Source organism: Prosopis cineraria, unplaced genomic scaffold (assembly GCF_029017545.1).
Source record: "Prosopis cineraria cultivar Desert tree isolate PC_DT_omini unplaced genomic scaffold, ASM2901754v1 PC9, whole genome shotgun sequence".
In the NCBI taxonomy this organism is placed as follows: Eukaryota; Viridiplantae; Streptophyta; class Magnoliopsida; order Fabales; family Fabaceae; genus Prosopis; species Prosopis cineraria.
Window position 1 is genome coordinate 30,773,694 of NW_026555340.1, and position 15,972 is coordinate 30,789,665.

Below are 15,972 nucleotides of genomic sequence, written 5' to 3' on the forward strand. Positions count from 1 at the left end.
TTTTTATTTTATTATTTTAAAAATTAATATTTTATAAAACATGTTTTGAGAATAAAAAAATAATAAAAATAAGTTTTTTTTTCCATCCTCCCTTATTCTCTAAAATAATAATCTCAAAATATTTAAAAGATATTTTCGTTTTTTTATTCTCCATAATAATATTTTTTTTTTTTAAATTTTTTGTTTGAAAAATAAAAAAATGTTTCTATAACATATTGCCAAACATGCCCTTATTATCATTTTCCAACCAACATCATCGAACCATGGCCAACAACATAAAAAAAGTAATAATAATAATAAAATTGGGCAAGTTAAATCCGGACGACTCATAAAAACCAATAAAGATATAAGTAACCGATTTTTCTCTTGAAAAGATAATCGCACCGTATTCATCAACCGTTAACAATGCAACTTACATTAGAATCCTTACAACATGTAAGAAAACGCGTCAGTTCATGTAATATGTCGCATGAAATCTATAAGTAACTCTATCATTTACAGGTCTAAATCCTTTTAGTATGTAGTACTCTTTAATTCTTTAAATATTTTCTCACACGACTTAGTGGGTGTTGTATCAATATTGTTATTATTCTTTTAACGTCTCTCCACATATTTTTAATATTAAAAATTAAGAATGAGAAAATTTCCTTGCAAAATTAATTTATTATTTGTCCTATGGATTACATGGGAAAAATAATTAGTCAAAATTATATAACTTTTTATGCTCGACATAGGACATATGCTACGTGAAGGCTCTAAGAATTTCTTATATATCAAGGAACCACAGGAGGCGAATATATTAATATGACGTCTTCTACTTTGGGAGTTTATTGTGCTTCAAACTCCCTAGCAATAGATACGGGAGATTCTTCAAAAGGAAGTTCCAGCTTTAGCCATAAACTACGATTGCAATTGTATTCTCAATTTAACTAATATAAGAATAGGACATCAAATAATTAAGCTACTGATCACATTAAGAAAAGGACAGATCGATCAATTCTAAAATGGCTTTCGGATGAGGAATAATTGAGGATCCCACAAAGATTTGGAGCCGTAGGCAATTTCAAATACAGTATATCCTCCAAAATTGTTGTGGACATCTGTATCCCTAGTCTTGCTTATCTACTATGGCCAAGACAAAAACATGCTATTCTTCTTCTTCTTCTTCTTCTTCTTTTTTCCAATTCCCTCGCCAGGTATTTATTTCAGAAAACATGAAGTATTATCATTACCTACTCAAACTGATCAGTGCCCTTTTTGTCATGACAAATGATGAGTAAAAGAAACTGATAGTTAGATGCTGATAAATTTTTTAGTTGTTATTTTTTTTTATTTATCAAGTTTGAAATTATCAATAGGCTTTGTGGTATTCATATATGTTGTGTAGAATTTCAGAATAATTCTCCCTAAAAACAAACGGTAACACACATCTGAGAAGAACATTAAACTCGGATTTCTATCATGCTAAAAAAAAAGGTGGGGCAGTACAATGGAAACTGATTTGCCATTGAAGTTTAAAATTTTCTGAGCTGATTCAACTGATCGATCACGAAGGAACTGAAGAATTGAGAGAAAAAGGTGAATGCAGTTTGTTAATTAATTTATATGATAATCGAGGTGGCGAGGGAAAGGCGGAGAGCCGACGAGAAATTGTTTTTTTTTTTTTTTAAATGGAAAGTGTCTTATTAGGCTTATTGATTGATCGATGTCTTGGGGCATGGGCATGACCGTCCGTGTGGATGACAAATGCATTGAGCCGATGATTAGACCCCAATTTGCTTTGTTCGTCAAGACCAAATTGCTGAGTAAATTTTTTTTTTTGGGGGGGGGGGGTTTGGGAATTAAAGATGTCTTGCTAAATTGGAATTGTATGTTGTTTAGAATAATTTTTAAAAAAAATATATAACTTTAAATTCATATACTCTATTTACATTTTGATATTAATCTCTGTACTTTTTTTATATTTTTAATTTATATATTTTATTTTTTATTATTTTATATTGCTCTCATAGAGGGACATAGAATAATAAAAAATAAAAGTACATGAACTGAATATATTAAAAAATATAAGGATCAATAATAAAATATTAACAAAATATAATAACTTGAAATTATGTTTTTTTTAACAGCTTCCCGAACTGTAAGAACGCCTCTCAAGTGCTCTCTTTCACTTTCCTTAAAAAGAGTTGCATTACCACGAGAAAATTTTTTAGTTTCATTTGCGTATGTATACTTTAAAGTTGGTATTTATGTAATGAGTTTGGCGTAGCGTTTTGAGAAGAATATATCGTGGATAAATAATTTCATGCAATACAATTAAATTATTATTAGATGAATAATTTAAGAGAGAACGAGGACCGGGTCATGGGGATGACGATATCGCGGATCAATCAGAAGTCAGTGTCGAGCCTCGAGGGAGGGACATATTTGGGGAGACCATGAAAGCAGAGCAATGAAATGATGCCAGAGAAGCCAAGCGTGGTGGCATTCACGTGCGGGACACGTGGTGATCAGGCCCAATGAGGGGAACGATGACGCATCGAAGCATCCAGATTGACATTCAGAGACCAAAAGAAAGAGAACGGGTGATGCGGCATTATGACCCAACGATGAGATATAAAGATATCCCATCCACGTGAATTGTCCCCATCATCATTTCTCCAACCCCCCACTCACCCATCGCTTATATCTAATGGAGTAAAATACACCAACATCTGTACTATTTTATTTTAATTTTAATTTTTTATTTTTAAAATTTATGTAAACCTCTCTTAAAATTAAAATTTATATAATATATATATTTCATCTACCCAATCATTAAATCATATATTTTAAACTAAAATATCCTTCTTTAACATAAATGTTACTTAAGAGTGATTTAAATTTTCAAACAATAATTATAATATAAAATTTAGAAAAATAATATTAAATATAAATAAACTTATTTTTATAGTAAATTTTTAAATTTTAAATATATAAGTTGATAAAAAAATATTTCAAACCTAGCTACAATAATTTGACTTTAATAAATTAAAAATTGTACTGTCAAAAATAATTTTAATTTAATATAATGTGGTATAAATTAATTAATATAATTTCTATTTATTTTATTAATTTAATATAATTTTATATTTATTAATTTTAATAGTTTGTAAAATGTAACGTAAATAACTAAATATAACCATAATATTTTTAAAACTGGGGGGAGAGAAGGTGTTAGATTATATATGAGGGTAAATTAATACAATAATAACAACAATAAACCTTATTCCATCATGTGAGATTAATTATATAGGTTATACGATGTCATTATATTTTATCATTTATTAAATTTTTAAAAATATTATTAATTAAGAGGTTTAGATCAACAACTTTTAAATGTGTTCTTTTTGGCTTTCGTCTATCTTTTTTGACTAGACTCAAAATCATTTGTTTTACTTTCCTCACATGTGCTCCTGTGGTCTTTTTGTACATAGTCAAACCATCTTAAATAATTTTTTATCATTTTTCTTTTAACAGATGCAACGCCCGCTTTTTCACGTGTGAGCTTATTTTTAATTTTGTCTTGATGTGTATATTCGTACATCTATCTCAATATTCTTATTTCTATTGCTCTAACTTTATACTTTTGTTGTCCTATTAAAGTCTAACATTCACTACCATCTAATATTACTAGCCTTACAATAGTTTGATAAAACTTTCTTTTAAATTTATTAGATACCTTACGATCGTAAATAACTTATTTAATTTTTTTCAATTAAATCACCTAACTTATATTTTATGTGCAATATCTCCATTAAATTTTTTATTATCACAATTACTACTCATTGACCTCTTAATCAAAATTATAATGTACATATTTTGTCTTACTCCTATCCAGCAAAAACCTTTAACTCTAATGTCCTCCTTCATAACTTAAATTTATAATTAATCTCTTCTCATATCCCCACAATAAAACTATATCATTCACGAAAAGCGTAAAATGCCCTATTCAATATGTTTAATCAAAACATCTAAGGCTAAGTCAAACAAATAAAAACTCAAAGATAATCATTGATACAATTCAATCTTTATAATAATAATAATTTTAAATGAGGGCAAATTAATCATTTTAAATTTTTTCATGGATTTTAGTAAATATAATAAAGTATCTTGGTGCCTTAAACAAAATATTTCAAACGATATTAACAACTAAATTGAAGTGTAAGGTTTTAAAGTAGAGAAAATATCTACTCTTTTTATTTAAAAATATAAAGTATTTTTAATCAAATTTACCCCTTAATAAAATAGTTACCTATTTTCAACTAACCCTATATTTTTATATTTATCTCTATTAAACACCATACAATAAATATAAAGTCATTATCAATAGGGACACTTAAAAAAAGGTAATTATTATACCTTGAAAGACTAAAAATACCTTATATTTTTAAATAAGGGGAGTATGTAATTTTAATAACCTTGAAAGGAAATCATTATATTTTACTTTATTTAAAATAAAGAATCTAGAGATATAATTGCATAAAATTCTTTTATTTTAATTAAAGTGATATAAAAATATATAGATTAAAAATTAATTATTTAGCAATGTAGTTTTGATTTGACCACAATTGAATTCGTCTAATTTTTTGTTAGAAATGAATTCCTTGAATTTTAGTCTTTTGATTCCTTAATATTTAGTTATACTTTAATTTTTGACCTTGTTATGATTTACTTCTTTTATTAAAAAATATAAAGTATTTTTAATTAAATTTTACATTTTAATAAATTTGTTACTTACTTTTTAACTAACCCTATTTTTTTATACTTACCTCTATTAAACACCTTACAATAAATATAAAATCATTATCAATATAGGCATTTTTAAAAAAAAGACAATGATTACACTTCAAAGACTGAAAATATATTACATTTTTAAATATCTAACTCCTCAAAAAATACTTTTATAAAAAAGGCAATGAGGGAGTTGTTATTATAAGATTAAATATTTTTTATAGATTTTTTTTATTTTTTCATATTTTTATTTTATTTATTTTTTGTTCAAAAAGATTAATTTTTTAAATGTAAGAATAAATTGTTAAAAAGCCAAAACTTGAGAATAAAGTTGTTAAATTTATAAGCTCAATTAAACTTGTGAAGATCGTCAAACTCACGAGTTTAAGTAAATTTATTATAGAAATAGAAAATTAAATCGCAAACTTATAAGAATTTATTTTTATTAATAAATAGATATTAAAAATATATGATCAAACAATTAAAATATAAAATATCACCATAATTTGATTTAAATGTATTTTAAATATAAATTATTAAAATTGAAATCATCTACATTAATAGATTATTATACAAAACATAAAAAATTCAAAATAGGAAAACTCATTTTTGTTATTTTTATTTTTTATTAATATTAGTTTTTGCTTTTTAAGGTTTTTTTTTTCTATTCGAACTATGTTCTATCACTTCTGTGAATCGAGTTTTATAGAATATATACTTAACTTGCTTAACTAGGTAAAAAATTAACGAGCTTAACAAGTTTAATCAAGTTTGCATCTAATTTAAGTTTATGAATTATTTAACATGATTTTGTAAGTTGAAAATGTAAAAATAGTAAACTCGTGAGTTTAATTAAGTCTGTATCTAACACAAGTTTATGAGTGATTTGACACAATTTTGTGAGTTAAAAATATATAATGTTAAATTCAAAAAGTCAACTTGAGAGTTTGACTACTATACTTATAATATTGAGATAAACTGGAATCATAAACTTGAATAATAAACTCGTAAGAGCTTACTTTCATTGATAGATAGTCATTAAAATATATAATTAAATAATTTAAATACAAAATGATAATAATTTGACTTAAATATATTTAAAATATAAATGATTTAAATTAAATTCATATAGTTTATTATATTCAACTTATAAATTTAAATTAAAATGGGTAACTTATGTTAGTATTTCTTTTTTTTTTTTTTTTTATTATCAACTTTTTTTTTTTGCTTTTTGATGTTTATTTTTTTTTTTTTTGAGTTGGGTCCTACTATTTTTATAAACTAAGCTCTACATAGTATATACCTAACTCACTCAACTTACTAAAAAATTGAAGAGTTCAACTAAGCTCACCCTAGTTCAAGTTTATTAGTGGGGTTGACATAATTTTATAAAATAAAAATATAAAAATAGTAAACTTGAAGAGTTAATTCACAAATTTAATTGAGTTTGTATCTAATTTGAATTTATGAGTGAGCTAATATAATTTTATAAGTTAAAAATATAAAAGTAATAAACTCAGAAAATCAAACCCCACAGATTAACAATTCTTCAAGAGACTGAATTGACGAGTTAACTCCCTGGAATGGAGCTAGAAATTATTAAATTAATTGGAAATTGAAAAATAAAATGAAAAAGGCGGAACTGGGCTTCCGAGGCCATGGACAAAATGGTTGCTTCCTGACCACTCTCTTATAGTTTTAAAAAAAATCAGTATTTTCCAGAGAGGCCCCATGCCTCTCATACAACAGACGGCAAGCTCACTAGCTCTTCGCCATCATCAATGAATTAGACCAACACTTGGGACATGGCTCGTAAATATACAGATCAGAGATTAGTAATTAATGACCTTCAAGTTTTGGTTTCAGAAATATCACAAGCACACCACCACACAAATGGCATAATTTTAAGTGATGCCAAAATTAAACCATTGCATGATTGCTGATTTGCCAAACTACATATATGATGCTTATGTTTCCACCAATAAAAAGTTAATAAATCACTGTTCCTGTATAGTTCGTGACGATATAGATAATTCGCTGAATTATACAGGGAGATGGTCAATTAAATGACCCCAAGAGGACGTGAATCATTATGTGTTTGTGCTGCCTCCTTTTCTATCTTACTTTTCCCTGAACAGGAACGAGTCTATTTATTTTTTGCCAGACAAAAACAACGTGTCTTGGAATTTGGAAATTGATTCTCGTCGAAATTATCTTCTAAATCTGCCATGATCTTTTAAAAGACATCGGGGAAGAATCTTCATATGTTTGTCGCATTTCCTAATTTCTATGTCACGAGGAAGTTCATGATTTTCATGACGGATTTATTGTCGGTAACTTTTGAAGAAGCCAGTGAGAAGAAAGAAGCGGGGGGAGGGGGTTAAAATTAAAGATGACCAAGAAGACAAACTGAGGGGCTGTATACATCCTCGATGTGCGTCGTGTAATAAAAGCTGTCCATGCAAGCAACTACGATAGTAGTATGCTCAATGTCAATCAATGTACACGGATGTGAGAAACTCCAGGAAGCAATATTTGGCAGTATATACAACATCTAGATACTTCAATAAATTAGGATGATGCTACGAGTATTTAATCGGGAGTCTCAACAAGAAAATTGAGTTTGTATGTATAAAAAAACTCTCTCACATATCATAAAGGTTAATTTTTTTTTTGTTTGGAATATGTTTATTAGATTCTTGATATTTGATTTTTGAGGGACTGGTATCAAGACGAGGACTATCTTACAAGGATTCTAACACGTGGGAGGTCGAGTAAAGCATGTGAAGTGAAACCGAGAGGATGTTGGCTCGAAGAAATTAATATAATATTTGCATGGTGATATGTATACTCATATTGGCGATGTCCTTCCTTCCTTTGTATGAAACAAGAGATCAAAGTGACGGAAGGGACTACTAAAGGATGGGCGTCCACTCGTCTCAGCTGTCGGCTTCCACCTATCTCCGACATTAATTATTCATTCCCTTCGACCTTTTTTTCATATTAATAATTTTATTAGATACACTTAATAATTTTTTTAAAAAAATATAAAATTTTAAAAATACTCATAATTTAATATATTGAAAATAAAATGAACATAAATTAGTTATAGAGAGAAAAAAATATTAAAATTGATGCATTTAATAAAATATTAATTTATTTAAAATATTTTATATTTTGAGAAGGAAAAATTTCTTTAAAAATATCTTATAATTTAGGATGGAGGGAGTAATATTTTACCTAATTGACTCAATATATCTTTTACGACGCCCCCTCATATCAAACCAAAATTATTATAATTAATTAAATACGACATATTTTTGAAAAAAATTACATTACGTACTTATAATTTATAAAAAATTTAATCATAAATCGATGGATATATCTAAAAATTTTATATGTGATACCCTCGCTTTCGGTTCACTTTCCAATGACGCGAGCCATGCTTTCTGTAAGCTAGGTGAGACGGATATCACTCAATATCTTTACGGTGTTGTCATTGACATGGTTACAAACAAGATGATGGCCCTGATATAATGGGAATTGGTTTGGGTGGTGCTCATCTGGACCGTCCAGACAAGTTTTATTTACTTTTTTCATTTAATATTTATTAACATAAAAATTAATATTTTTTTAATAAATCTATCTTACCAACCGTAATGAATAACACAGATTTAATGTAGACATTTTTAATTTTTATTCTGATACGAAAAAAATAATGACTATCCACTTTAATAAATTTTTTTTTATTAATTTATTGTCCAGATGTATGTGAAATATTTTATATGTGATACCCTCGCTTTCGGTTTCCTTTTCCAAATGACGCGAGCCATGCTTTCTGTAAGCTAGGTGAGACGGATATCACTCAATATCTTTACGGTGTTGTCATTGACATGGTTACAAACAAGATGATGGCCCTGAATAATGGGAATTGGTTTGGGTGGTGCTCATCTGGACCGTCCAGACAAGTTTTATTTACTTCTTTCATTTAATATTTATTAACATAAAAAAATATATAATTTTTTAATAAATCTATCTTACCAACCGTATGAATAACACAGATTTAATGTAGACATTTTAATTTTTATTCTGATACGAAAAAAATAATGACTATCCACTTTAATAAAATTTTTTTTATTAATTTATTGTCCAGATGTATGTGAAATAGTTTAAACTTAACATTAAACTTTTTGATTTTTTTGAAAATTTTTATTTTAGTAATAATAATATTAAAAATAAATATAATATCTAAATTGACATATTAAATTGAGTTAAAAAATTTAAAACTGAACTGTCCAGAGCAATTCTAAATAATTAATTTATAAAAAATTTTAATATTAAATTAGATCATAAGATTAAATTTATATTGTCCAAATTGATAATAAAATAAATTTATTATTTTTTATAATTTTTATTTTAATAATTATAAAATACAAACTTGTTAAAGAAATGACAATATTTGGCTTAAAAAAAATAAGAAATGACAATATGTGTATTATTTTATTGGTGTCTAATAATGACATGGCTACCTCGGGTCTCGGTACATGTGAAACAGGATCATTGATAGGTGATGCGTAAGTTCAAAACAAGCTCTATATATAACCTCCCATGACCCCTAAGGGGTCTGTGCAAGTCCAAATGTCTCTCATAATGGCTTCTAGTGCTGACGCTGCCACCACTAGCTTGCTAAACCCTGCATCGGAAGAACCTAATGGGGCTTTGATTTTCTACTCTGACTTGCTTCGAAAGCAACCAAAAATGCCCGACGAGTTCGTTTGGCCTTCTGGGGACTTGGTTAGAACGTCCCAACATGAAGAGCTCAACGAGCCCGTCGTAGACTTGAGTGGGTTCACGAGAGGCGACGAGGCGACCATAGTCAGTGCGGCTGAGCTTGTGAAGATGGCCTGCGTGAAGCACGGGTTCTTCCAAGTCACGAACCACGGGGTCGACCCGGAGCTCATTCGAGCTGCTCATGATGAATTCGACTCCATTTTCAAGCTTCCCATCGACCAGAAGCTCAGTGCAAGGAGGAAACCTGGAAGCGCATGCGGCTACTCAGGTGCTCATGCAGATCGCTACTCATCGAAGTTGCCATGGAAAGAGATGTTTTCTTTTCAGTATCATCACAAAAACGACGGTTCCGATTCCGAAATCGTGGACTACTTTAAGTCCGTCTTAGGAGAAAAATTCGAAAACACGGGGTAAGCTCAATGAATCTCAGTATATATTAACATCACACGTATGATGCCACTTTTTTCCATCACAGTTTTTGCCAACTTCTTGTTTTTTTTTTTTTTTACTTCGATAATTCATTCTACTGTTCGAAGTACAGACGCGAGTTAAAACTAAGTCGCCCTAATTTCTGGGGGAAAGCGGAAAACAGACAAAAACTGTTTCGCAGATAAATTTTAAAAGCCTAGCTAGCGGAACTGACTTATGATCATCAGTGTGATGTCTAAACTATCTATATTTATCCAAATTTAAAATATTATTTTATTTTATATTTATTAAAACAAAAATTTATAAAAATTATAAAATTATTTTAATAAATTATTTTATTTTTAATTTGGCATAAATTTAATTTTAAAGATTTAATTTAATACTAAAATTTTATAATTATTATATATTGATTATTCAAACGTGTGATGCACAGTTCAAATTTTAATAAACTATAAAAATTTTAATATCAAATTATATTTTTTATATTAAATTTAAATCAAATTAAAAATAAAATAATAATTTTTATAAAATTTTATTTAAATAAATATAAAATAATATTTTAAATTTGGACTAACAAAATTAAAATCTGAATGGTTAATACAATGTCACACTGATGAGCACGTGAGCACGGTAGACGGATCCTAGCTAGCTAGCTAGCTTATTTCTGTTCCCACTCATGCTCCGCCGAGATCTATGAAATTTACTTTGGCCTGCCACTCACGACAACCGTAGCCCACAGAAAGTGCTTTACGGAACATGCGAACCAAATCATTTTCTTGTTTTTATCGATATAAGATGTCCTCGCTCCCTATACCACAACTATATATTTTCATTATTGATCAACTTGGAATGACACGTCTGTGCTGTTTTGGAATAATAGGCGGGTGTATCAAAAGTACTGTGAAGCAATGAAGGAACTATCTTTCATAATCATGGAACTGTTGGCCATTGGTCTGGGAATGGATCGTTTATATTATAGGAAATTTTTTGAAGATGGTTCGTCGTTGATGAGGTGCAACTATTATCCACCTTGTCATAGCTCAAGCCTCACCCTTGGAACTGGCCCTCACACTGACCCCATCTCATTGACCATTCTTCACCAAGACCAAGTTGGAGGTTTAGAGGTTCTTTCAGAAGGCAAATGGCTCGCTGTTCGTCCTCGACCCGACGCCTTCGTCGTAAACATAGGCGACACTTTCATGGTACATGCATCAACCAGTAAGCCTTTTCTTCTTCATTTATGTTGGTACATATCGCCTGTGTCTCTTGATCTGTTACAGTGCTGTGTGTCCACAAAGTTCCTGTGCAAGGCCGGCCTGACCCATAGGCCTGAGGCTATACAGAGTCACGTTTTTTTTGTACGAGGAAAGTAACAAATTCACAATTAGCATGCAGCTCATAACACATGCAGTACAGGATAGGAGATATTAAACAAATAATTCACCTTTGTCTGAAACTAACTAGAAGAGACAAGCTTTGTCAAGGCATGTTGAAGGCAGCTTTCAACATTTTCCTTGGTGGGATAGGAAAAAGTAGAAACTGTGATGAAAACAAACGAGCATAATGCATCATGTGTAATAAATGATGTCTTTGAAATTTTAAAAAATTGAGCACAAACGGCTAAGCCCCTGTTTGGGGTAAAGCAAGATTTGGTCTTGATTTTGATCCTGCAGAAATTTCCGAGAACCACATATTAGTTTGTTTTAAAATAATTAATTTCGTTTATGTTTATTATAATTACACTATATTAACGGAACATTAATTGCAGATCAAAATTAGATAGCATGATTTCATACTATTGAATTGACATATCAGCTTTTTATGGGCATGTTCCTCTATCAAAAACATTTGCTTATTTCAGGTATAACAACATGGCCCTCGATCATGATGGGATTATTAACTGAAAGGAAAACAAAAGGCTTGATGTGATATTGATATGGGCTATTATATTATCAGAGACGTGTTCTGTAATTTGGACCTATGTGAAAGAAAGAAAAGTTGATCTACAGATATTAGATATTAATAAGGACATAACTATTCGCACTCACTTGTTATATTTTCAGTTACAGAGATTGGCTTTTTTTTTTTTTTTTTTCTGGGGTGGGGGGTTTAATTATTAATTACTTAAGCTAATCTAAGTATATTGGGGTGTGTGTGTTAGGCGCTGTCTAATGGAAGATACAAGAGCTGCCTGCACAGGGCATTGGTACACACAGAAAAAGAGAGGAGATCACTGGTGTACTTCGTGAGCCCAAGAGGCGACAAAACAGTGAGAGCACCAGAAAATCTGATGGAAACAGAGATAGAAGGAAGGAAGTACCCAGACTTCAAATGGTCAGATTTGTTTGACTTCACTCAGAAGCATTACAGAGCTGATGTTGACACCCTCGAAAGCTTCATCCTCTGGCTTCGCTCTTCTCAGCAATCTCCAAACTCGGCATAGCTTCCTTGTGAAAACTACGTGATCTCTTCTCGTTCTAGTTGCTCTTTAGAATTTGCTCGAGTCGCCTGGGTGTCATGTCATGGGGGTACGTGCCAGCTAGACTGCGTTGTGCTAGTCTTGGCTCGTCTTTAGTCGGTTGATACGGCATGCTCACAATCGGACGAATGCAGTTATCCTGTATATAAGTGAGTGCCCACTTGATGCAAATACTTTACAGTGTTCTGTGCTAAAATATCCGCTGACGCACTTAAATAATTATTCAAACGAATAAAATTCTGGCTTATTAATTACTAAGCGTCTGACAAAAGATGTGGATGAAATTGATCACCCCCAAATCAGGAGCGAGAGTTTATGCTTATGAACTTGGTTTGGATAAAGGAACAAGTAAGAAGAGAATAGAAAATAAAAAAAATGGAAGGGAAGATCAATTTCCAAAAATTAAACAGTATTTTTTTAAAACTATTTTAGGAGTTTTTCTTCATAGTTTTTTTTTAACTATTTTTTCCATCTAAACGGAAGGATAATACAGAGCCATTTTAAATTTTTTCTTACTCAATGCATGTTTTATGCATTTGAAAGATTTTAATTGATAAGATCGTCCCGAGTGCAATATTTGGCGAATCTCTCGTAAAGGGTGGACCACGAATAAGTTAGGGGCCACAAACATTCACAGCAGAAAGGCAGCAATTATTTAAGCAGAATCTGAGGAGAATAGGAGCTAATGCATATGCATGCTCTTGTTCTCTCCAAGAAGTTGACCAGACGGTGGCCAATAACCCACTTTTCCTCACTAGTTCAGGACATTAAGATGCACCCAGATTTTTTTAAAAAATTCCAACTTATTTTATTCAATAATTCTTGGGGATATAACATTTGAGAATCAAAAGAAGATTGAATTAATTTCATTTTAGGACCAACGGATTTAGAAATTCCAAATCATGACCAAATTAAGGTTTTCTTTCATAACTTGAGTATAAGAAAATTACTAAAATATCCTCATTATAAAAAGAGAAATATGACTCTATGCTAAATTGGAATTAATTCTATCAACTTTTGGTCCCAAAATGTCATTTCCCCATAATTCTTTAAGTCAATTGTTACATTTAAGAAATAAACAATGCTTGATCATTCTAAAATACTGACTAGTCTAATAAAGAGCTATAAATTTACTTAAGATTGAATTCAATATACACCCATGCCCATGTATGTATACAAGCGCAAAAGAAAGTCATGCTTTGAGTTTTATATATGAATACGGCATACACATATACTATCTGATGCAATCATTTATCCACTCTTTCATGTGAGTTTAGTTCAAAATTGATGCAGTAACGATATTTTTCGTTTTGAGCGAGGATACATGCCATTCAAATCGGCTTAAGATGACATGTTGAAATAGGATAAATAAGAATGCAATTCTCACGTGCACCGCAATTATTTGGCTTTGAACAGATGCATTTTGAATATGGCATTAAAATTTGGAGGTTGTGCGGATCGGTCAGGGCAGCATTAATCTTTGTGTTATGTGTCAGGCTATGAAGGAGAGTAACGATTGTAAAGAGAAATTTTCAGGGCACTTAATTAATTGCTCTAATATGGCTTCGATACGAAAATGCCAGTAATTTAATTAGCTAGAAGTTATGGAGAATCATATATAAGGACTTTCCAAAAGAATTATTCATAAAAAAGGATCAATATGAAATGGTTTATTGTCACAATGATGATGAAGACTTGTTTTTTTTCTCCCAAAATGACGATTTATTGTTAGTCTTTATTTATGAATAATTTTTTTAAAAAGTCATTAAATGTGATTCTCCTTGTGCAGTTTAGTGAATTAATGGCATGATGATCCTAAGAACCTCATTTCACATAAGGATGGCATATATGCAATATTTAATGTTCACAAGTAGTACTTCATACTTGTCTTTACTCTCAACCAACAATATTTAAAGGTGGTCTTTTTTATCACTGAATAGAGAGACTAGTTAATTTGATAAAAAAATTGTTAGAATTTTGAATTTAATTTTCGCCTATGATAAGTCATAACTCCTAACATAATAAGTTGACCAAAATTTGGCATTAATGTCTGATTAATAACTAAAAAAAATGATTTTCTATCATAATAATAATGATTATTTCAATTAGCATATTTCAACCATAATGAAGTGAATTAATGCCTAGTGGATCTTTTTTGTATACGGAGGCCTCCTTTCACTATAAATAGTGATCAGAGGTTAGAGGTATAATCATCCCAAAGTAAACAATTATCTAGTTTACTTTCATTCTTCCTCACTTTTTGATACATCTGCTGTGCACTATAATCTACACTTTTATAGTTTAAACTCGTGTGGAAAATCGGGTAGATTTTTCTATGTCTGGATTTAGTGAGACTTTAACTTGACTCTTTTTATTCGATATATTATTTATTTTAATATTCCTTCAGAGATAAAACCTGTTCTTGTTCTGTGGCTGAAGGCAATATCGTAATAATAATCTCTTGCAGCTATACTTGTTAACGTCATCACTAAGATCTCACAGATAATTTCCAAGAAAGAGCTGCATGTATTCACTTGATCAAATCATCACATGCATGTATGTCAATGAATTTACAATATATTCTATCATCTAATGGGATAATATATATACATTTATGCTTCGCTGGAGAAGGAAAATTGATAATGTCGACTTTGGTCAGATATATAGATTGCCCCAAGTTATGCTAGCCATGATTTACATAAGACAAATTCAAATCTTCTAATCTTTTTCTTTATTATGGAAAAACGAGGCAAACTTGTTTTTGTTCAAGTATTAATTCACGTAAACGTAACAAAATATTTCATACATGTATACCTATCTATAACAAGCAGATTGAAAATTTCCTCGAAAATAGGACTATATGGGTTTTACCAGTGCCCCACGGAATCTATCTGGTCCTGTTTGATAGAATTAGGAGAGAAAGGCAGGGAATATGGCTGGCCAGTGGGCACATAGGGAGGCTGAGAAATTCGATTTGCGGAAGAATATACACTACTTAAAGGTAAATTATTATTGTTATTACTATTATTTGTTTGGTCTTGGTGGTGATGGTGGTGGTGTAGCCTATGTTCAGAACGTTGTTGTTTTGGAATATTAAGCTTCTCTCCTTCTATGTCTCTGTACTTCTGGAGATAACATTTTAAAGGGCCCACGTAATCCTCAAACCCTAGGGTCGTGATTGCCCATATGATATCATCCCCATTGATGGTCTTCCTCTTCTCTCTTTGGCATTTATCAGAGGCTTCCCCCGTGACGAAGCTGATGAACTCTGATACACATTCCTGAACTGTCTCTTTAGCGTCCTTTGAGATTTTTCCATTCGCAGGCATCACTTTCTTCATGATTCTTCCCACATTGGCTATAGGCAGAAAGCGATCTTGTTCTTTGTTATTGCTATTGTTGTTGCTGCTGCTGCTGCTGCTTGATATCTTTAAGCAAGGGCTTTCAGGGCTTCCTGTGCTGACCCCATTTGGCAAATTGTTGTAGCTCTCATCTTCCAT

The 15,972-nt window shown here is 30.5% G+C and overlaps 2 protein-coding genes across 2 annotated transcripts; one reads left to right on the plus strand and one right to left on the minus strand.

The window, feature by feature from the left end:
* Positions 1–9,411: 9,411 nt before the first annotated feature.
* Positions 9,412–12,555, plus strand: LOC129320979 (gibberellin 20 oxidase 2-like). The gene is made up of 3 exons (XM_054966689.1): positions 9,412–9,974; positions 10,874–11,195; positions 12,155–12,555. Exons 1-3 carry the CDS (start codon positions 9,412–9,414, stop codon positions 12,434–12,436), a joined length of 1,167 nt encoding a protein of 388 aa, XP_054822664.1. The 3' UTR covers positions 12,437–12,555.
* A 2,671-nt stretch (positions 12,556–15,226) lies between these two features.
* On the minus strand, positions 15,227–15,972 carry LOC129320980 (nuclear transcription factor Y subunit B-3-like). The gene has a single exon (XM_054966690.1). The coding sequence runs from the start codon at positions 15,970–15,972 to the stop codon at positions 15,340–15,342; it is 633 nt and encodes a 210-aa protein (XP_054822665.1). The 3' UTR covers positions 15,227–15,339.

Coding starts and splice junctions, on each gene's coding strand:
- LOC129320979 (XM_054966689.1), top strand. CDS start 9,412: ATGTCTCTCATAATGGCTTCTAGTGCTGACGCTGCCACCACTAGCTTG. Junction 9,975..10,873: donor GAAAAATTCGAAAACACGGG/GTAAGCTCAATG, acceptor TTGGAATAATAG/GCGGGTGTATCAAAAGTACT. Junction 11,196..12,154: donor ACATAGGCGACACTTTCATG/GTACATGCATCA, acceptor TGTGTGTGTTAG/GCGCTGTCTAATGGAAGATA.
- LOC129320980 (XM_054966690.1), bottom strand. CDS start 15,972: ATGGAAGATGAGAGCTACAACAATTTGCCAAATGGGGTCAGCACAGGA.